The sequence below is a fragment of the Rhinoderma darwinii genome, chromosome 13 (genome assembly GCF_050947455.1).
Source record: "Rhinoderma darwinii isolate aRhiDar2 chromosome 13, aRhiDar2.hap1, whole genome shotgun sequence".
In the NCBI taxonomy this organism is placed as follows: domain Eukaryota; kingdom Metazoa; phylum Chordata; class Amphibia; order Anura; family Rhinodermatidae; genus Rhinoderma; species Rhinoderma darwinii.
In genome coordinates this window covers 1,524,931-1,547,750 of record NC_134699.1, presented here as the reverse complement: position 1 = coordinate 1,547,750, position 22,820 = coordinate 1,524,931, and the positions used below count along the sequence as shown (strand labels likewise).

The window sequence follows — 22,820 nt, the reverse complement described above, 5'->3', positions numbered from 1 at the left end:
TTTATTTACATGGGAGGTCCCCGGGCCGGAGGCTGCATATTAGGGAGCGCAGCGCGGATCAGGACAGTGCCGAGACCCCGCTCCGCCTGCAGCCTCTTCCCGGCACCATGCCCCGATCATTCCTGGTCAAGAAACACTTCTCAGCCACCAAGAAGCCCAACTACAGTGAGCTGGAGAGCCAGACAGGTAAGGAACTACAACTCCCAGCCTGCACGGCCAGTGAGAGTCATACAGAAATGTATCCTGCAGATTAATAGCTCGTTACAGTAATGAAGCAGTAAATGTAACTTTATATAGTTTATCTGATGAGGTTATAGAGGGAGCTGCCGTCTCCTGGAACAGTCATGTGACCTGCTGTATGTTCTTCTCTCCTGCAGTTTATATATCTCCTTTCCTGTATGACAAGTTCTCCATCCCTGTGATCCCCCAGCCGGAGATCCTGAGCACAGGAGCTTACTTCCCCCCTCTGGTCTGGGATACTGGGTTACTTACAACATTCTTCACCACTGAGCCTGACTACAGCAAATCTCCCATCTCCACATCCAGCGATGACTCCAAACCTCTGGACCTCACCTCCTTCTCCAGCGAGGACGATGAAGGGAAGACCTCGGACCCCCCTAGTCCTGCCTCGTCCGCCACAGAAGCTGAGAAGTTCCACTGTAACCAATGCAGCAAGTCTTACTCTACGTTTGCTGGACTCTCTAAGCACAAGCAGCTGCACTGCGACTCTCCGACCAGAAAGTCTTTCAGCTGCAAATACTGTGAGAAGGAATACGTCAGTTTAGGAGCCCTAAAGATGCACATCAGGAGCCACACGCTGCCCTGCGTCTGCAAGATCTGCGGCAAGGCGTTCTCCAGACCCTGGCTCCTCCAGGGACACATCCGAACACACACAGGTAAGGACCTGCTCCCACCTTCTGGATGTAAATGGCTTTCTATGTGGTTTGTGGCGGTGCAGCAAGTCTGACGGTCTGTCTGATCGATCCCGCAGCCCTGTGATCTTAGTCTTGTGGTGCGTTATTGCATTAGTCTCCTAAACCCCTCCACGATCACTATCAATGACCAAGGCCACTGTACATGCTGGTCGCTGACTGCTATTTGGGCAGGGTGTTCTGCTGCACCTGTTGTACAGTTGCAGTGAGGCCATGTGTCCGTCCGTCCCCCAAATCACAATACACCTTCATCCCCAGCACAGGCGGCTCTGATTGTTGTCTTGGATGGGTTGGATTTCGCACCCTCTTCAAGTGTTAAAGACTTTTGCAAGGCGTTCATTGTGTAAGTTGGGTGACTCGTAGACAGTTCCCTGCGTCTGCACGTTAGCATTTTATACAAAGTGTAAACGACAATTTAATTAAGCAATTATCTTCCCATTTTAAAGCGCATACACACACACACACACACACACACACACACACACACACACACACACACACACACACACACACACACACACACCCCTGCACATGTGGCGGTGGCCACGGATGGGTGCAAGTTCTTTCTGTTCATATGACAACTGAATTTTTCTCATTTTCTTGGTCATTAATTAGATTTTCTTCTCCTTTTGTGAACAGGTGAGAAGCCGTTTTCCTGCACACATTGTAATCGGGCCTTCGCTGACCGCTCTAATCTCCGCGCTCACCTGCAGACCCATTCAGACGTCAAGAAATATCAATGCAGAACCTGCTCCAGGACTTTCTCACGCATGTCCCTCCTTCATAAGCACGAGGAGTCGGGCTGCTCCGGGAACCATTGATTGTTTCTTCTGCACAAGTGACTGTTAAAGATGCTACAAAGGGTTATCAGGGGTCTCCCCAAATCAAGTGCCTTGGCTGAGTGTAGCGGGCATGCTCGCGTGGTTTTGGGGTATCTATGACACTTATATAATGCTCTTAGGTGCTGAAACGAGCTCCCGGTGTTCCAGAGCCTTATTCCGATATCCCGGGACACCTGCTCCATGCCTGTACACCACGAAAACCGGCAATATTCCACTGTGACTTATAATATTGTACAATTGCTGGAAACCTGTGATTCACAAAAATTAACCCAGCAGGTTGAAAAAAAATTCCTTTTTTTTATGGAAGCAGAAAAGGGCTATTTCCTCCTATTTTTTTTTTTTTATGAAGGACTGAGACAAAGTGTTCAAATGCATTCATGTTTTTGTGATTGTATATAGATAAATATATGCCAAGAAGGTGTTACTATGCAATGATGATGATGATGATGATGATGATGATATCCCACTTACAGGGCAGCTGTTGGGCCGCAGCACAATGAGCGCAGCAGTAACAATGATCCGGGAAGAGCGAGCCGCTTGCGGTTACCAAACAACAATTGTGTTTACTGAGCTCTCCAGCACCTGTTAATGCGACTCTTAAACCACCGCCTTTCATGAGCTCTCGCATTAATAGCGAGCAGTTGTCAGCCGATACAATGGCTGCTTGTGAGCGCCGGCCCACGGACAGGTGGACGCCAAAAAAAAATCCTATTTATCTACAGGAAAAAGGTGTCGGTTCATGTTCTCTCTCCCCATATAACCCGTACAGATGAATGTTTACATTTCGATGGTACACTGGTATTTATATTTTTTTTATCTTCCACATTTTGTACTGATGAAACTTTTATAGTTAAACACAATTTATTTGATATTAAATAAAAACAAAAATTTAATTTATAAAACGTTGTTTCGCTCTTTTCTTGGTGTTCGCGGTGTAAAGACCCGGGCGGGTTGGGTTCATGTCTCGCCCCTTTTTTGTCATTTCTAGAACATGTTATTTTTTAGTGTAATATGATGTATAATTTCTATATTTCCTTACCACAAAGTGATTGGTACGTGTAGCCCATTGCAGCTACTGACCCAATATCTATACCGAAACGGTGACTTCTTGCTCGTGATAGAAATTTTAGGGGCATGCTGTGATTTGTAGTCCCGCAGCAGCAGGAGGGACACAGGTCGCCCCTACATTGCCAAAATTTTAGCCTGAACCAATTGAGCCGTTATATTGGGAAGTCCCGCAGAACAATACATTGTGTACACCTGGTCACAGTAGGAAACACCTGCTCTTCTTAGTGTCTTGTAGCCAATGTTCACTTCATGGGCAGGTGGAGCGGCCGAGCAGCGTCCCAGCCTGTGATCAGCGGGAAAAGTGACGCGAGACAATAAAGACGGAGATTCCCTATAGTTCTAAGTTCCTTCTTCACGTTCTTTTCCATAAAGTTTATAGGGACACGCGGGCGTATCTGTCTCTACCAGAACAGGTGGCGCGGCTTACAGTGATTTATGTACGATGCCTCCTTGGTGACCGTGTGATGTCTGCGCAGACTTTCTTCCGGTCCAAGCTGCAATATATTTTCAAACAATGGGCCAGATTTACTATTGGGGTTTTCCAGAATTCTGGCCTGAGTTGCACCTTTTTTTTGTGAATGAAATGCGCCAAAAAAAAAAACAGATGTTTGACTTGTTCAGTGAGTGGGTGTGGCTTAGGAAAAAGGGCGTGGCTTCAGATGCACGATCATTTTGGTCTACAGTAAGCCCAAGAAGTGTCACAAAGTTAGAAGTGTCTGTAGGGGCGCAAAATATATCCTCCCTGTGATGAATTTGGCGCATCTCGTCTAATTCTTAGCTGTCGTATTAATAAATCTGCCCCTATGTCTCATGCTGCATCTTCAGTGTCTTATATGAATGTGTCCAAACGAGACTCCATTGATCCGTGACCCCAGAGGTGGTAAAACCCGGGACAATTGTCTGTGTCTGTTTGTGTATTCTTTATTTGGCTGATACGTTAACAACTCAGGGAGGTGTTGACCTGGGGGGGGGGGGGGGGGGTCACTTGCTGCTGGGCAGGTTTCGGTAAATGGTCGGTCTCTTACAGAGAATAGATGTAGCTGGCAGCTATTATATGGCCAGACCTGTAATCCAGCCTCCCAAGAAAGTGATGATTAGAACAAGATGTTCTGCAGCAGCTTAGAACCTTTCAATGGAAGGAATGCAGCAATTTTATCCTTGGATCATGCGGACAGGGGGCTTTATAAGATGAGACCTCTGGCCCCGGGCATCCTGCTGGCCTTGAGATGATCGTGTTGGGGGCACGTCACTCGCTGGACACGGCCTAAGGCGTCGCGGTGTCTTGTATTCTCCTCGCAGGTTAACAGCAGAGTGTAGAAAAGGTAATTGGTCGCTGACTACTTGTTCATCGCCTCCAGCCGGAGCTCAAGGAATTCTTAAGATGTGTACAAGTTTTATTGGAGATGGTTCTAGAAGGTATTTACTACTTCAAAAAATCAAACCATAAACATCCACAATCTGAAAAGTAAAAGGATGAAATTGCAGCAAATATGTAATATTCCAAACCAGCACCGGGAGCAGCAAAGTATCAATTATAGAACGCAACGTAGGTTATACAACGCATTATTTTATTAAATACTTGGGGTTCAGGATAATGACACCGACACTTGGGGTACAGGATAATGACACCGACACTTGGGGTACAGGATAATGTCATCGACACTTGGGGTACAGGATAATGATACACCGACACTTGGGGTACAGGATAATGATACACCGACACTTGGGGTATGGGATAATGATACACTGACACTTGGGGTACAGGATAATGATACACTGACACTTGGGGTACAGGATAATGATACACCGACACTTGGGGTACAGGATAATGATACACCGACACTTGGGGTATGGGATAATGACACCGACACTTGGGGTACAGGATAATGTCATCGACACTTAGGGGTACAGGATAATGTCATCGACACTTGGGGTACAGGATAATGACACGCTGACACTTGGGGGACAGGATAATGATACGCTGACACTTGGGGGACAGGATAATGATACGCTGACACTTGGGGGTACAGGATAATGATACGCTGACACTTGGGGGTACAGGATAATGACACGCTGACACTTGGGGGTACAGGATAATGACACGCTGACACTTGGGGGTACAGGATAATGACACGCTGACACTTGGGGGTACAGGATAATGACAAACTGACACTTGGGGTACAGGATAATAATACATTGACACTTGGGGGTACAGGATAATGACACGCTGACACTTGGGGGTACAGGATGATACACTGACACTTGGGGTACAGGATGATGACGAATACCTCTCAACCATCCCGGATCCAGCGGGACAGTCCCGGACACTGGGTGGTGTCCTGCTGTCCTAGATGGCCGGTGATATGTCCCAGTCCTTAAGACGCAGATACAGTTCAAACCAATGTAGTGACGTCATCGCACCTGTTTCCGCTGAGCCTGTTTCCGGAGGAGACCTAGTTGTGGGAATGGGAATAAATTTTATTAGGTACTATGGGGCATTATACTGGGTAAGGGAAAACTATAGGGGCATTATACTGGGTGGGTGGGGGGAGCTACAGGGGCATTTACTGTTTGGGGACAGCTATGGGGGTATTATACTGTGTGGGGGCACTATAGGAGCAATATAATGTGTAGGGGCAGCTATGCGAGCATTACGCTGTGTGGGGGCAGTTATGGGGGCATTATACTGTGTGTGCAGCTATTGGGGTATTAAACTGGGTGTGGGGGCAGCTATGGGGAGCACTATACTATGAAAGGGCACTGCCGGAGCATTATACTATGAGGGGGCACTGCGGGAGCATTATACTATGAGGGGGCACTGCAGGAGCATTATACTGAGGGGGCACTATGGGAGCATTATACTCTGAGGGGGCACTATGGGAGCATTATACTATGAGGGGACACTGCGGGAGCATTGAGGGGGCACTATGGGAGCATTATACTATGAGGGGGCACTATGGGAGCATTATACTGAGGGGGCACTATGGGAGCATTATACTATGAGGGGGCACTATGGGAGCATTATACTCTGAGGGGGCACTATAGAAGCATTATACTATGAGGGGGCACTGCGGGAGCATTATACTGAGGGGGCACTATGGGAGCATTATACTATGAGGGGGCACAATGGGAGCATTATACTATGAGGGGGCACTATGGGAGCATTATACTATGAGGGGGCACTGCGGGAGCATTTTACTGAGGGGGCAATATGGGAGCATTATACTATGAGGGGGCACTATGGGAGCATTATACTGAGGGGGCACTATGGGAGCATTATACTATGAGGGGGCACTATGGGAGCATTATACTCTGAGGGGGCACTATAGGAGCATTATACTATGAGGGGGCACTGCGGGAGCATTATACTGAGGGGGCACTATGGGAGCATTATACTATGAGGGGGCACAATGGGAGCATTATACTATGAGGGGGCACTATGGGAGCATTATACTATGAGGGGGCACTGCGGGAGCATTTTACTGAGGGGGCAATATGGGAGCATTATACTATGAGGGGGCACTATGGGAGCATTATACTATGAGGGGGCACTATTGGAGCATTATACTATGAGGGGGCACTTAGGGAGCATTATACTATGAGGGGGCACTATGGGAGCATTATACTATGAGGGGGCACAATGGGAGAATTATACTATGAGGGGGCACTATGGGAGCATTATACTGAGGGGGCACTATGGGAGCATTATACTATGATGGGGCACTATGGGAGCATTATACTATGAGGGGGCACTGCGGGAGCATTATACTATGAGGGGGCACTGCGGGAGCATTATACTGAGGGGGCACTATGGGAGCATTATACTATGAGGGGGCACAATGGGAGCATTATACTATGAGGGGGCACTATGGGAGCATTATACTGAGGGGGCACTATGGGAGCATTATACTATGATGGGGCACTATGGGAGCATTATACTATGAGGGGGCACTGCGGGAGCATTATACTATGAGGGGGCACTGCGGGAGCATTATACTGAGGGGGCACTATGGGAGCATTATACTATGAGGGGGTACTATGGGAGCATTATACTATGAGGGGGCACTGCGGGAGCATTATATTATGAGGGGCACTGCAGGAGCATTATACTGAGGGGGCAATATGGGAGCATTATACTATGAGGGGGCACTATGGGAGCATTATACTATGAGGGGGCACTATGGGAGCATTATACTATGAGGGGGTACTATGGGAGCATTATACTGAGGGGGCACTATGGGAGCATTATACTATGAGGGGGCACTATGGGAGAATTATACTATGAGGGGGCACTATGGGAGCATTATACTATGAGGGGGCACTATGGGAGCATTATACTGAGGGGGCACTATGGGAGCATTATACTATGAGGGGGCACTATGGGAGCATTATACTATGAGGGGGCATTATGGGAGCATTACACTATGAGGGGGCACTATGGGATCATTATACTATGAGGGGGCATTATGGGAGCATTACACTATGAGGGGGCACTATGGGAGCATTATACTATGAGGGGGCATTATGGGAGCATTACACTATGAGGGGGCACTATGGGAGCATTATACTATGAGGGGGCATTATGGGAGCATTATACTATGAGGGGGCACTATGGGAGCATTATACTATGAGGGGGCACTATGGGAGCATTATACTGAGGGGGCACTATGGGAGCATTATACTATGAGGGGGCACTATGGGAGCATTATACTGAGGGGGCACTATGGGAGCATTATACTATGAGGGGGCACTTTGGGAGCATTATACTATTAGGGGGCATTATGGGAGCATTACACTATGAGGGGGCACTATGGGAGCATTATACTATGAGGGGGCACTATGGGAGCATTACACTATGAGGGGGCACTATGGGAGCATTATACTATGAGGGGGCATTATGGGAGCATTACACTATGAGGGGGCACTATGGGAGCATTACACTATGAGGGGGCATTATGGGAGCATTATACTGAGGGGGCACTATGGGAGCATTATACTATGAGGGGGCACTATGGGAGCATTATACTGAGGGGGCACTATGGGAGCATTATACTATGGGGGCACAATGGGAGCATTATACTATGAGGGGGCACTATGGGAGCATTATACTATGAGGGGGCACTATGGGAGCATTATACTATGAGGGGGCACTATGGGAGCATTATACTATGAGGGGGCACTATGGGAGCATTATACTGAGGGGGCACTATGGGAGCATTATACTGAGGGGGCACTATGGGAGCATTATACTATGAGGGGGCACTATGGGAGCATTATACTATGAGGGGGCACTATGGGAGCATTATACTATGAGGGGGCACTATGGGAGCATTATACTGAGGGGGCACTATGGGAGCATTATACTATGAGGGGGCACTTCAGGAGCATTATACTATGAGGGGGCACTATGGGAGCATTATACTATGAGGGGGCACTATGGGAGCATTACACTATGAGGGGGCACTATGGGAGCATTATACTGAGGGGGCACTATGGGAGCATTATACTATGAGGGGGCACTATGGGAGCATTATACTGAGGGGGCACTATGGGAGCATTATACTATGGGGGCACAATGGGAGCATTATACTATGAGGGGGCACTATGGGAGCATTATACTATGAGGGGGCACTATGGGAGCATTATACTATGAGGGGGCACTATGGGAGCATTATACTATGAGGGGGCACTATGGGAGCATTATACTATGAGGGGGCACTTCAGGAGCATTATACTATGAGGGGGCACTATGGGAGCATTATACTATGAGGGGGCACTTCAGGAGCATTATACTATGAGGGGGCACTATGGGAGCATTATACTATGAGGGGGCACTATGGGAGCATTACACTATGAGGGGGCACTATGGGAGCATTACACTATGAGGATTGTGTGTTTTGCGTAATATTTTTTTTTTAAATACTGTAATGCGCTTTGCACCAGTTGTGTTTTCACTGTATTTCAGCGGTATAAACATCACACTGACATTCAACCCTTTCATTTTGTGTGAACAGCTCCTGGGCCGGCCAATGTGTCTCCATGGTAACAGACTCCCTATGTAACCTGATCCTCCAGCCATACTCCCCCCTACTTCTAACATACAGAACGTATATAACCACGAAGCAGGGGACAGATGGAAGAGTAACATACTGAAGGCTCAGACACATCGATCTGCATAGGAGCTGTAGACACAAAACGGGAGATTTTTTAAATTAAGACTTATTGCTGTTGCTTCATTTATTTATTCTAAACATGGTTGTAACAGGGACGTTATCTTGACATGACTACGAGGGCGGAAATATAGCAGAGACATAAGGCCTACAGTATAATACAAGAGATCCGCTCTACGTTCCGCCATTCTCCGACATCTGAGGTGACCGGCAGAGCGCGCGCCGCCAGAAACGGCCGATGTGACCAGAGCTCCGCAGCCCGCCACTTCTCCGCGTTCCTATTGGTGGAAGGCGTCAGTGACGTCATTGCGTCTTGACGGCCGCTTTTCTCAAGGCTTGGACGGTCAGCGGCGGCTCGGTCTGAGGAGAAGCAAGATGGCGGCGGCGGGCAGGTGTGTGAGGGGCGCTGCTCCGTGGTGTCTGCTGAGGATTGTCCTGACCTTTCTCTGCTCTATGTCCGTGTATATCTGCGGGGGTCGGTCTCTATAATGGGTCCCCTGCACGTCTCATACTCTGACTATAATGACCGGGTCCGTACTCTGGTTTTCTGTGCTGTCAGATTACCACAAATTACACTTTTCTATGTATAAAAGGCGCCAGAAGCCACAATTTGTGTATGAAATTGCGACTATTGTGTCTCTTACGTGTCCCCCTTGTCACTAAGCCTGGCTGACAAAAGGAGCGGGACCGCGGGGGCCACCGATGTGTTTATCAATGATAGAATTATACACAGAGACGTGCGCCAGCACCTGTGGGCCTCACTCTGGGCCGTAGCGAGGTCGAGGCTCGTACATTGCCCTCCCGGATCGGACTACTCCCCCCATCAGACATAATAAATATTCATACCCCTGCTCATCTCCCCTCGGCTCTCACTACCGCCCGCGACTGATACAACGCGGTGTCCGGACCTCGTATGAGCCGCGGCGCGCTGAGGAGACGGTGAGGTCAATATCGTATTATTGTATGGGTGGGAGAAAAGAATGGCGCACGGCTGGTGGGAAGTTACGACTAAGAGACCTGCGCCTGCTCGTAGATCTGTCAGCGGAGCGAAGACTGACGTATGAGACGCCCCGATGACCTTTGTTAAAACTAACCGTAAAACCCGTCCTCCATCGCAGCCAATCCCGGTGCAGCTTTTATTTCTTAGGCCGCCATCACTCGCACTAGTACGGGCTGCGTCAGGTGTGGGATGTACGCAGATATTCTCCCAGCTTCAAGTCGTATGGAGAAGCGGAGGTGTCCGGAGGTGTAGCGGAGGTGTCCGGAGGTGTGGCGGAGGTGTCCGGAGGTGTGGCGGAGGTGTCTGGAGGTGTAGCGGAGGTGTCCGGAGGTGTAGAGGAGGTGTAGAGGAGGTGTCCGGAGGTGTAGAGGAGGTGTGGCGGAGGTGTCCGGAGGTGTAGCGGAGGTGTCTGGAGGTGTAGCGGAGGTGTCTGGAGGTGTAGCGGAGGTGTCTGGAGGTTCTTATGTGCACAATGTGGTCAGAACAGCATCCAAAAGACGCATCCGGTTCTACGGCAATTTGGTTAATTTTTCAATGTAGTAAAAACTGCAACTAAATTGAAAAAAGCCCAAAATTGCGGTAAAAACGGATGTGGTTTTCAGATGTGATTTTACAATGTATTTCTAACCCTTTGGCCCCATGCACGCGTCCGTAGTTTTTATCCACAATTATGGATTTGTAATAACTGATAAAATACTGACCGTTCATTTCTATGCGCCACGGACACCTTCCTGTATATTTACGAGTGTGGCCGGGCCATAGAAATGAACCTCAAAAAATAGGCCCTTTCCTATTTTTCGCATTTACGGACCGTGTTCCTATACTTAAGCAGGGTCCGTAAATGTGTGACGCGGCCCGTCCGTGCAGTAGTTACTGACCATAAATACTCACGGACATGCGCATGTGGGGCCTTAGGATGTATTTACATGAGTCGTTTATTTTCCAAGTTCTTTTTTTGCTATTTTTTTTTGGTATTTGGCTAAATTCGTTAAAAAACCCTCCTGCAAATAGATGCTTAAAGTAAATCCACTAAATCCACACGTTGTGGAATGGTTTCTGATTTTTACTGAAGATTTGCAGTAGGTGAAACCTGCAGCAAAATCTGAATAAAAATCTGCATGTAACACACAGATTTTGCCACAGATTTGCGTCTGTTGAAGGGCTTGTCCACACGTAATGGAATTGCTGCAGAAGATTTCTGCAGCATTTCCACAGAAACTAGCAAAAATTCAGCTGCGGAAAAAACGCACCATTTCCGGCCAGTTCACACATTTCGTAAATACTGCAAATTTTCTGCAACGGAATTCGTTGCGGAAAATCCACAGCATATACAATAGCAGCAAAGTGGATGAGGTAAAACAAATCTCATCTAAACGCTGCGTAAATAGTGAGCGGAAATACATCTCAAATTGACCTGCAGGGGGAACTTCATTCCGCAGCACGTCAATTGTCTTTACTAAACGCTGCTTATTTGTTGCGGGATTTCCCCATTGAATTCAATGGGAATGTAAATCCTGCATCAAATAGCAGTTCTGTTTTTTTTCGGCGGATTTGAGGCGATCCCGCTGCAAAAAACGGAACTCAGATAAAAAAAAAAATAATTAAATTCAGGCTTCGCTCACATCTGCGCTGGGGTCCCGTTCTGACGTTCCATCGGAGCTTTCCGTCAGAACGGGACCCTGAACGGACACAAACTGACACGAACGGAAACCAGATGTTTCCGTTTCCATCACCATTGATTTCAATGGTGATGGATCCGGTGCTCGTGGTTTCATTTTGTGTCTGTTGTGCACCGGACCCGTCGTTTTGTGTGAAGCAATAGCGTAGCCAACTGATTGCGCTGTATAAATTGACATACTACGGGTTAAAAAAATCGCACCGCAGGTCATTTTATGAACTTTCTGAACGTTTCTCAGCTGATTTTTCCCGCAGTGTGCATGAGATTTGTTCAGATCTGATCCACTTTGCTGCTAACGGAATACGCTGCAGATTTTCTTCAATGAATTCCGTTGCAGAGAATCCGCCCAGTGTGAACATACCCTAAAAATGTACAATTAGTTCTCTCTTAATCGCGGTACATTTGTGCAGACCACGAGCACGTCTCACGTATGTACAGAGTCCTGAACATGAATAATCACCGATTTCTATCTTGAATGTTTTGGATCTATTTCTAAGAAAACAAGAAAAATATATTTTCCGGGTTTCCGCGCTCAGAAGTAAATTCAAGTGAACTGATGTTTCCTTGTTTTTATAATTGGCGAGTCGTTATTATTTGGCACGCTCTCATTCACATGTTGATTTATTTAGAATTTTACTTCCCTGCATTCCCTGCATAAAACATGAGGATCTTTGGACAGATCTGCCCAAAACTTTCAACAGGGCAGTATTTTAATTTATTCCTTTAATAAGGAGATGTAGTGATTAGCCGACTAATCAAAAAGGAATCCAAACCAAGAAAGCCGCAAACGAAGGCGTGCAGATCTCACCGCAGGTACTCTGCATTATAACAGCACTTTTTTCGGTTTCTGAGGCTGCGCTCACATGGGAACGTGACAAATAAACGCGCATAAAATCTGTCCGTGTGCGTTGCATTTTGCACCCGTGTGCTTTGCGTGCGCGGCATGTGTGTTTCACGCACTTAAAAATAAATTTCTTTTTTTTTTTCAATGTAATTGATGTGTCGGACATCGCACCGATGTTCTGTCCGGGGTTTTCACGCACCCATTGACTTCAATGGGTGGCTAGCTGCGTGCAAACTCAAAGTTACGCATATGTGAATAGCCCCATTGAAATCAATGGGTCCGTGTGCTGTGCGTCGTTTCCTCACAATTTTAACTTTTGATTTTCTTTTGAACGTTCAAGGCTCCGCTGTCATCATATAGCTTGGACATTTAAAGGTTTGCCATACACAATCGAGGAAAGTTAACCTATAATTAGAACGGTTATTTATGACAAAGTTATGATCATTTTTAGTTTTATGCTAATTTGTTCTAAACGCCCAGGAGGACGTCCAGTCACAATGTGATCTCGCGAGATCACGTGCTGTTAAACAAGCTGGGCATGAATGAAGAGAAGTGAATGACGCTGATTGGTCACACTTTTCTTTACAACGCACACTTGGTGAAATGTGAAAAAAACGCCCAGTTGGGCATTAAGAATAAATTGGCATAAAATGAAAAATGATTATAACTTGGTCAAAAATAACAATTTTTTTAACTAACAAACAAAAACAACAACTTATCTACATTAAAGCGCATTTTAGATTCGGTAGGAGATGGGGAATTTCTAAACTGGTGACAGAGCCTCTTTAGGGTCCATTCACATGAGCGTGAATCTCGTTCGTGTGCAGTGCGTTGAAACATCACACAGCACACAGCACACGGACCCATTGATTTCAATGGGGCCATTAACACACGCGAGAGTCCGTTGCGTGAAACTCACTGCATGTCCCATATTGGTGCGTTATCACGCACCTACGTGCCCGTTTCAAGTCAACGGGTGCGTGAAAACCACGCACCGCACACGGATAAACATGCGTGTGCGGTGCGTGATTTGCGCATCAATTCAATTGAATATATATATATATATATATATATATATATATATATATATAAAAATGTGCTTTGTGAGTGCGTGAATAACACATGGCCCTCACAAAGCACACGCATAACGCAACACACACGGACCAGAGTCACACGCGTGTATCTGATACGCTCGTGTGAATGAGGCCTTAAAGTGTCTTGGCCGTTCTCTGGTTCTTGTCAGGTTTCATTGTGAAATAGAATGGGCGCTGCAATGTCTAATCACATGGTGCAGCTCAGGTGTTACTCAGGAGACTATTGAGCCCTGCTGATTCCTACCACATAAGACTGTCTTGGTTTCCCCCATTGTTCTGTAATCTCTTCTACTTTCATCTGCACTTGATTCTCCCATTGTCACTTTCTTCTCTTTTGTCCCCTATTCTCTCTTCCTACCTGTGGCATTCAGTGGGCACCTGCTTGCGGCCTAGTTTCCTGCACTCGGGGTGATTGTGGACCTGCCGCCATTGTGAGCAGTGATCTTGTGTGTGTTCGTTATTCTGACCCTTTCTACTTGTACAGTTTTTCGCCTCCTGATCCTGGAGGACGGAGTTCACTAATCTGATTTTATTATTCATCCTGTTCATTGTGTACGAACATTTTGCATAAAAACTTCAGCGATTTGTCTGGGAAAGTTTTAATATATTTCCTTTATAACAAGTTTGAAGCATGAATCCTACCTCGTATCTCGGGAGACCAGTAAGGGTATGTGCACACACACTAATTACGTCCGTAATTGACGGACGTATTTCGGCCGGAAGTCCCGGACCGAACACAGTGCAGGGAGCCGGGCTCCTAGCATCATAGTTATGTACGATGCTAGGAGTCCCTGCCTCGCTGCGGGACAACTGTCCCGTAGTGTAATCATGTTTTCAGTACGGGACAGTTGTCCTGCAGCGAGGCAGGGACTCCTAGCGTCGTACATAAGTATGATGCTAGGAGCCCGGCTCCCTGCACTGAGTTCGGTCCGGGACTTCCGGCCGAAATACGTCCGTCAATTACGGACGTAATTAGTGTGTGCGCACATACCCTTACTATAGAGGTTTACTTATGACTTTTTTTCGTGGCTCATAATTATAACTTTTATAGATCTCTGCAAAAATCCCTGGTCCAGTAACAAATGTTTATATGCGTTGACATTTGTTTAGCCTCGGCTTATATAGGTTAAATAAAGGGTAATCGGTTATTTGTAATGTATTTGAACATCTTCAACATTTAAAGGGGTTTTCCAGCTTCTGACAAGTGATGACCTATCCACCGGATAGGTCATCAGTACATGATCTGCGGGGGTCTGACACTTGGGGCCCCGCAAAGATCAGCTGGTCCGGTACTTTCGTGCACCGGACGTACAAGCCGGAAGTAGTTAGCGCTGGCCACGGAATAGCGGCGGAGCGGCAGTATTCAAGTGAATAGGTGCAGTTCTGCAGCACGGCCGCTACGCAATGTATGGAGCCGACTGCCACAACATCCGGTGCCTGCAGGCCACCCGAGCGGCTTATCGGTGCGAAGTTCTGTCGTCGGATCCGCACCGATGACCTAGTGATGACCTATCTGGTGGATAAGTCAGAAGTTGGACAACCCCTTTAAGATACGGACCAGAATTGTTCCACGCAATGTAATATCGTTAATACAAAATTTCTGTAGATAAGTGGTGGTCACCAGCGATCAGTCAAAATATTAAAACGTCCCTCAAAAATGTTGATGGATCTTGATTGATCAGATGTTTTAGAAATATATAATGTGTGTGTGGTTATAGGCTGTATTTATATGGGACTTTAAAAGTGTCCCTCCATTTATACTGTCCCGTCTGAAGTATTGATGTGGAGAGATGTTCCTGTACGCTGGGCAATAGAATTTGTTTTACCCATGCACGATGCTCTCCAGGCGCTGTCTGGCTGCCACGGCAACATTACTGCTCAGCGTGCAGGAGCGTCTCTTCAAACCCGAAGTTAGTACGAACGGGAGGGTATAACTGAAGGGACACTTTAAGGCTCGGTTCACACCTCGTGTATCAGTCGCGGAATCTGCACCGGAATTTCCTAGTACAATGTAAGTAAATAAAGTTTTATAGGGTAGCTAAGTGTCTGACATGTCATAGTGATGTGTCAGAAGTTTTGATTGGTGGGGGTCCGAGCACTGAGACCCCCACCAATCGCTGAAGCAAAGCGGCAGAAGCGCTCATGTGAGCGCTCGGCTGCTTCATACCTGTTCGGCTTTTTCCGGAAATCAATTTATCGGAGCACGGAGTCCATATAAAGTCTAGGACCCCGCACTCCGATGCATCGGCTTTCCTGAAAAAGCCAAACCGATACGAAGCGGCCGAGCGATCACACGAGAACTTCTACCGTTTGGTTTTAGCGATTGGCAGGGGTCTAAGTGCTCGGACCCCCCACCAATCAAAACTTCTGACAGGTCACTATTATATCTCACTATGACCGGTCAGAAGTTTAAACCTTTAGTCGCTTGCAGCATAATAAATCCACAGTGGACTGTAGACGTGCTGCGGATATTAAAAAGCCCTAACTGTTTCAGAAATGCTGCCGATCACCGCGGTTCTGATCACAATGCATGGATTTAAGTACAGATTTCTAGTCTGGTTCTTCAGTGCATTAGGTGACGTGTGAAGATCGTCTTTAGTCTACAATTGAGCAGATATCCGATCATTTTTGACAACTAATAGTCTGAATAACGTGGTCGGCTTTTTTCCTTAAAAATAATAAATAAAAACGTCTTTACACTTTTTAATTTTAGACCAAAGCCAAGTCCTGATTGATGGTCCCACACACTGACCTTCCACAGCGCTTCCGTCCGTGTGCAGGGCAGCAAAAAGTAAGTGCCTGACCACTGGGTTTCTGGATTATCCGCTTCCAAATTAAGTGAAGAATATTTGTGCTTTGTCTTGAGATATTTTTCTAGGATGGGAGTAGGAAAGAGTTCTTGTATCCTGTCCGCCAACAATGGGAGAGATGTCTCAAAACTGGTGCAAAGGAAAAGTGGGTAATGGTGGCAACCAATCCGATTCAATCTCTTGAGTTCCTTTGGGAAATAATAATTACACCCGGTTGCTTCCCTACGGCACCATTTTTCTTTTGCACCAATTTTTAAATCTCTGTTTTTCTGATCACCATTTACACACGGCTGCGTTTATAAAGATGTTTTTTGCATGCAGTAGATTTAAAAATGAGATAAACTGATGTTTTGATCTGATGGATGGGACATCGGCGCTTGGTGATTATTTTTTAGATCAATCATTCTGGTCTGGATCGTAACGGCAATCAGTGACCCAGCGTTAGGGGGGGACAGTTGAGTCTCCGGCTGTTAAAGGAACACGTTGTGAACTGTAATGTCACCTCATCTGTGGCTGATTGTAACTAGGGGGGGGGGGGGTTATTTAAAAAACAAATAAACAGGCACATTCCTAACCCAGCAGTGAATTCCTGGCACCACGTAATGATGTTCTGTGTCTCTGCCGAGATATTTATAGCCCATTACCAGTAATGCCCTGAGCTGTCAAACTAATTTGCTGGATTACTTATTGGCTCTTAACCCCTTAGTGACCACCAATACGCCTTTTCATGGCGGCCCAGTCTTAAGTCCTGCAAGGTGTCCTGTGCAGGCTGGAGCCGGGGCTCTGCTGTCTCATGACAGCCGGACTCCTGCTCCATCGCCCGCGAAAATGCCGCAGTCAATAGCGACCGCGGCATTTAACTTGTTTACAGAGGGAGTGAGCTCCCTCTGTCACCCATCGGCGGCCCGCAAATGCAATCACGGGTCTCCGATGGGGTGTCATGGCAGCCGGGGGGCCTGATAAAAGCCCCCAGGTCTGCGCTGGGCATATGCCTGTTTGGACGCGCCGGAGGCACATCCTAGTAGATTGGCTGTCAGATTTACACTGACAGACAATAATGCTCTGGTATACGAAGTATACCAAAGCATTATAGCAGCGATCTGAAGATCGCACAGTAAAGTCCCCTAGTGGGACTAAAAAAAAGAAGTAATGTGAAATAAAGATTATTAACCCCTTCCCGACACCCGCCGTATATATGGAATATGGAGCGGCTCACGGGCTGAGACCGCTCCATAGAGCCAGTGTGTGGGCTGTGTGTTACAGCCGACTCTTCCGGGTAACGAGCGCGCTCCCGTTCGAGAGCGATCCCGCTTGTTTAACCCGTTAAATGCCGCATTCAACAGCGATCGCGGCATTTAAATGACTAAAAACGGGGGTGACCCCCTGTAACGTCCCAACGCCCCCCCGCGCTGAGAGATCGGGGGGAGCCGTTGGTTGTAACGGCTGCCTGGGGGCCTGACGAAGTCCCCCAGGTCCGCCATCTTTGTACTCCTATGAAGCCCTGCCTCAGGGCTTCATAGGAGACTGTCAGAATCGCGATATACTGCAATACATTAGTATTGCAGTATATCGTGCAAGCAATCGAACGATCACTGGTTAGAGTCCCTTAGGGGGACAAGTAAAAAAAGTAAAAAACAGTAAAAAAAAAAATTTTTTATCAAATAAAAAAAATTTTCAATTAAAAGCTAAATAAAAAAAAACCTTTTCCCATTTTCCCTCAAGCCCAATGTAAAAACATAACATAACTGGTATCGCCGCGTCTGTAAAAGTCTGAACTATTACAATATATCATTTAGTCCGCACGGTGAACGCCGTAAAAAATTAAAAGCCTCAGAATTGCTGTTTTTTAGTCCCTCCTTCTCCCACAAAAAATGAAATAAAAAGTCTCATGTACCCCAAAATGGTACCAATATAAACTGCAGCTCGCCCCGCAAAAAATAAGCCCTCATACCGCTAAATCGACAGAAAAATAAAAACGTTAAGGCTCTCAGAATGTGGCGACAACTCAGATTCAGTTTTTTCCTTGTAAAAGTAGTAAAACATAAAGAAAACGATATAAATTTGGTATCGCTGTAATCGTATTGAACCGCAGAATAAAGTTAACATGCCGTTTTTACCGTATGGTGAACGCTGTAAAAACAAAACAGCCCAAAAGGTTGAGGAATCGCTGTTTTTTTTCAATTCCACACCACATATATATATTTTTTTTAGTTTCCCACTATATTATATTAAAGTTCTGGTTAGGGACTCGCAAGGCACTGGGGACCCTTGACGTTGGGTTGCGAGCTTTGCGTATTTTGGCCAAAATAACAACTAATACCCCATGTTTCATGGATATTTCTTACTACGTATACTACACTTTTTTTCAGGACGCAGCCGGGTCTTATATGCTGGGAGGGCATGATGTGCTGGCGTTTGGTTTGGAATGCAGAGCAGCCCGCTTTAGCTAACACTAGCGGCGTTACAAATAGGCTGTTATTCGGCAAGATACGCCATGCCTGACGACCAGCACATTATCCCTCCACGTATTACACATAGTACTGACACCCCATGTACTATTCACAGCACTGACCCCTATTCATCACATTTATTTATTCATTTATTTTTATTACATTATTACACAGTTCTGACACTTTCATACATACATATTTATTTTTTACCATCCATTCACACCCTAGCACTACACTGACACTCATTTATCACACACCTTTGAGCACTTAGTCCGCCACTCCCCTCAAGACTAGTGGAAGGGGCTATCACTACTTAATGCACACTCCTTCTGCAGCATTCTTTGACCCGTCTGCGTCCTGATGGGAACGGGTTTTCACCCACCCACCTACCTAGTGAGTATGGCCTTTTTTGTGGTTTTGATATTTATGTCCCATTTTTTCTGTTTATATTATATGGTAGATAAAATGGTGCTGTGAAAATCTACAACTCGTCCCGCAAAAAACAAGCCCTCATACGGCAATATTGATGGAAAAATAAGAGTTCTGGCTTTTGGAAGGTGAGGAGGAAAAAACAAAAGTGGAAATCCGAAAAATGGCTGCGGAGGGAAAAGTGACAGTAAAAAAAAAAATAACCATTTTTTTTCATAAAAAGTGTTTTTAGTAAGTAAAAGTGTAAAAAATAAAAGTACACATATATGGTATCGCCGCGACCGTAAGGACGCAATTAATAAAGTTAATATGTAATTTAAACCGCTAGGTGAACACCGTAACAAAAACGAAAAAACAATGGCGAAATATCAAATACACGTGGATTCGATCATCTGGTCCCTGGTTTTCTCACTCTTTTCTGGTTGGATCAGCTCTTGTTTTTGATGAGAAATCTGTGAATACAACATGATTGGATATACGGTTGTGTGACTTAACCCTCGTCTTGACTTAGCACTGCAATGCATTTTATGTTTCGACCTCCATTTTTATGTCTCGTCTACAATTATTATATGTTAAAGTAAAATTCCGCTAATCCTGCATCAATAGAATAAAAATAATGAAGTTAGGTGATTATTGTCTTCTGATTTGATCTGGTTTATAAAACTGGTCAACGTTAATAATCCCACCATAAAAGATGATCCTTTATGGGACCAAAATGTCTTCTGTCCTATGGAAATATGTTCCATTGATCGTAACGGCTTAAACCACGGGTGCAAAAAAACGGCGAGCCGTGCACCTGCGGCTGTGATCGGCGCTCCTCGCTAGGCTGAAGACGGACTCATAGACGGTTCATGTGAACGCTCTTCTGCCTAACAAGGAGCGCCGATCACAGCTGGAGTGGTGGGGAGCTCGCATGAGCAATTCTGTACCTTTGTTTCAGCGACTGTGAGGCTCTTAGCACCAGAGCACCAGGACACCAGAGCACCAGGACACCAGAGCACCAGGACACCAGAGCACCAGGACACCAGAGCACCAGAGCACCAGGACACCAGAGCACCAGGACACCCACCGATCAAAACAGATCAGACGTTTTTTGAAAGTGCCGATACTCTTTAAATAGAAAAAAAAACCGAGGCTGTATTATTCTGGCAAGTTCTTGTTCTTTTTATAATTTTTTTTTTCACCTTACTTGATCCTGTAAAACGCAGAAGAAAATGAAAACCAGATATATTTGCAAGGAAATGTGAGAGTTGGCAAACAAGTACTAATCACAAAATAATAGCCCCTCTTGTCCCACTTCCACAGATAAGCTTCTGACGACAGCACGAAAATGACAGCGTTATTACCACATGTAAGGCCGAGAACAAGATGAGGTCATATAACATCCAGACCACATCTAAGATGGGACTTTTATTAGTTCAGCGTGTCTGTCTAGGAGATTGTTCCAAGTACAAAAGGACTCGCGTTTAAATCTATTAGGAGAGACTCTGGGAAACATCAATCTTTGGTGAGAAGGATTTCATGATTTGGTGAGCGGATTGTGTAAATGGCCTTGATGACGAAGGTAATGGATCACGGAATTTATCGGTCGGCCATTTTGTCCTTCAGGCAGCCGGCACTTCCTGGAAAGCCTGGTCTCTAAGGGGAGGGAAAGAGCGACATTGCCCATAATACCATGTGGCCATAACCCACGTGGCATGCTGTGGAGCGCGATCGTCAAATTGCTTGTTTATGGCCGCGGGGTGTCTCGTATAAATCTTCTCTTTACCTGGAAAATCGTGAGGCTGTCAGTGAATAGACCTTTACGGTTCACGACTTTGCAGGTCACCAGCGCTCTTACTCACAACACCGTGCGGCTGTTAACCCGCCATCCGTACCAGTGTTCGTTAACCTGATCATTCAATTATACGGTCTGTCGCCAGGGGAGGCTTCAAGAAGCTTCTGCTGGAGAAATGTAGTATCACATGGCGCCAATTAAAATAAGTGGGGAACCTTGTAATACATAGAAGTGCCGAGGCCCGGAGTCGTTCTCCTCTCAGCGGCCCTGCTCTGACTGTTGGAGGGGCGACCTATCTGTCTGGCCTAATGTGCCCTAATGGTTTAAAAAAACAGATGCATTTTTTTGAATGAGCATCCGATTCATCATCTGTCATTACAGGGGGTCTCAATCATTTTATAAATAAAGTTGTGTGGTCATAACGCTAAATGTTACTTTCATTTCTTGTGATGCAGCTAGCAGTATAAACTTTAGGCAATTTCAGTCCGGTTGCCGTGGTGATGTCCGTGGACATCTATTCGCTCCTTAATGACCGGCCACCGTCTTTTGACGGCAGGCGGTGCATATTCTCCTGTGAGCGCTCATCCTCTAAGCAGGAGCTGAATAAAACTGGGGTCGGAAAATATTCGGACCTCGGCTGTTTAACCCTTTGATCACCGCGGTCCGTGACCAGATCACAGGGAATTGCCCTCGTTGACCGCGTCACTGGAAACCTGGTAATATGATCCTAAAGAGCAGGGAATCCCTCTGCAGTGGACCTAGGAAGGACCCCAGGGCTGTGACCATCCCCATGAGAGTAACGCAGCAAAATACGCACCATTTTCTGCGGTAAAAACCGCAGGATAAGTTGAGGCTTTTCCGCAGAGGAATGTCTGCGAGTTTGAACACAATTGCTGCAGAAGTTTTTTGCAGCAATTCCGGTACGTGTGGACAAAGCCCTAAATGAGTGGAAAAAAACGTTCAAAAATTGACCTTCGGTTCAGGTTTTTAATCCGCAGCATGTCCATTGTTTTTGCATTGAATTTAATTGGGAGATAAAAACCGCAACAAATAGCAGATGTTGTGTTTTTTTGCGCCGAAAATTTGGCCGCAAAAAATGCGAATCAGAAGAAAAAAATCTTATACTTACCCAGAATTATCTGCTTCTTCATCCAGGCCAGCCCCCTGGGATTATGTTTCATCCCATGTGACTACTGCAGCCAATCACAGGCTACAGCGGTCACAACGGGGATAAAACGTCATCCCAGGTGGATGATGCGCAATCATAATACGTGCAGTTTTCCGCAGCATAATCTGTTGTGGTTTTTTAGTCGGAATTCCCTATGGCTCCAGGGCAGATGCATTGTGTGCTTTTACGTATTGTATCCACCCTGTGTGAACATAGCCTTGGAGTATACATAAGACTGGACACATCTTGGGAGCCCGGCAGACATAACGTTTTGGGATATTTTTTGGGAAAATTTGTATTTCTGGTCACAAAAAGTCAAATGGTCTCAAGTGTTTTATCCGACTATAGCGCTCTGTGTTTGCAACTATTTCATGTGTATCCTGTCATTCAGTGTCCTGAAACCTGTACAGACCTTAATCTTGTCCCAGCTGATGGTTTGCTACTGTTGTATCTAATCCTCCCAGCAGCACATATAGTTTGTTACAATGTATCAGCCTGCAGTCCAGCCTATTTGGGTCAGAGGATTGCCTAGATTGGACACAATGATAGCAACTGACA

General features: G+C 46.1%; 1 protein-coding gene and 2 long non-coding RNA genes across 3 annotated transcripts; 2 read left to right on the top strand and 1 right to left on the bottom strand.

Moving 5' to 3' along the window:
• The first annotated feature begins 67 nt into the window (after window positions 1-67).
• Window positions 68-2,676, top strand: SNAI1 (snail family transcriptional repressor 1). Its single transcript, XM_075846845.1, has 3 exons — window positions 68-186; window positions 378-896; window positions 1,572-2,676. The coding sequence occupies exons 1-3, from the start codon at window positions 108-110 to the stop codon at window positions 1,751-1,753; spliced, it is 780 nt and encodes a 259-aa protein (XP_075702960.1). The 5' UTR covers window positions 68-107; the 3' UTR covers window positions 1,754-2,676.
• On the bottom strand, window positions 2,362-9,741 carry LOC142666693 (uncharacterized). Its single transcript, XR_012851719.1, has 3 exons — window positions 9,165-9,741; window positions 5,131-5,295; window positions 2,362-4,300 (listed from the first exon to the last, which is right to left on the bottom strand). It is a non-coding gene; the product is annotated as an uncharacterized LOC142666693 (long non-coding RNA).
• On the top strand, window positions 9,275-19,934 carry LOC142666692 (uncharacterized). The gene is made up of 4 exons (XR_012851718.1): window positions 9,275-9,404; window positions 16,342-16,419; window positions 19,349-19,548; window positions 19,646-19,934. It is a non-coding gene; the product is annotated as an uncharacterized LOC142666692 (long non-coding RNA).
• The last annotated feature ends 2,886 nt before the right edge of the window (window positions 19,935-22,820 follow it).

Excerpts from the sequence above, each read along its gene's own strand:
- SNAI1 (XM_075846845.1), top strand. The coding sequence starts at position 108 with ATGCCCCGATCATTCCTGGTCAAGAAACACTTCTCAGCCACCAAGAAG. Across the intron at positions 187-377 it reads TGAGCTGGAGAGCCAGACAG|TTTATATATCTCCTTTCCTG; the intron begins GTAAGGAACTAC and ends TCTCTCCTGCAG. Across the intron at positions 897-1,571 it reads ACACATCCGAACACACACAG|GTGAGAAGCCGTTTTCCTGC; the intron begins GTAAGGACCTGC and ends TTTTGTGAACAG.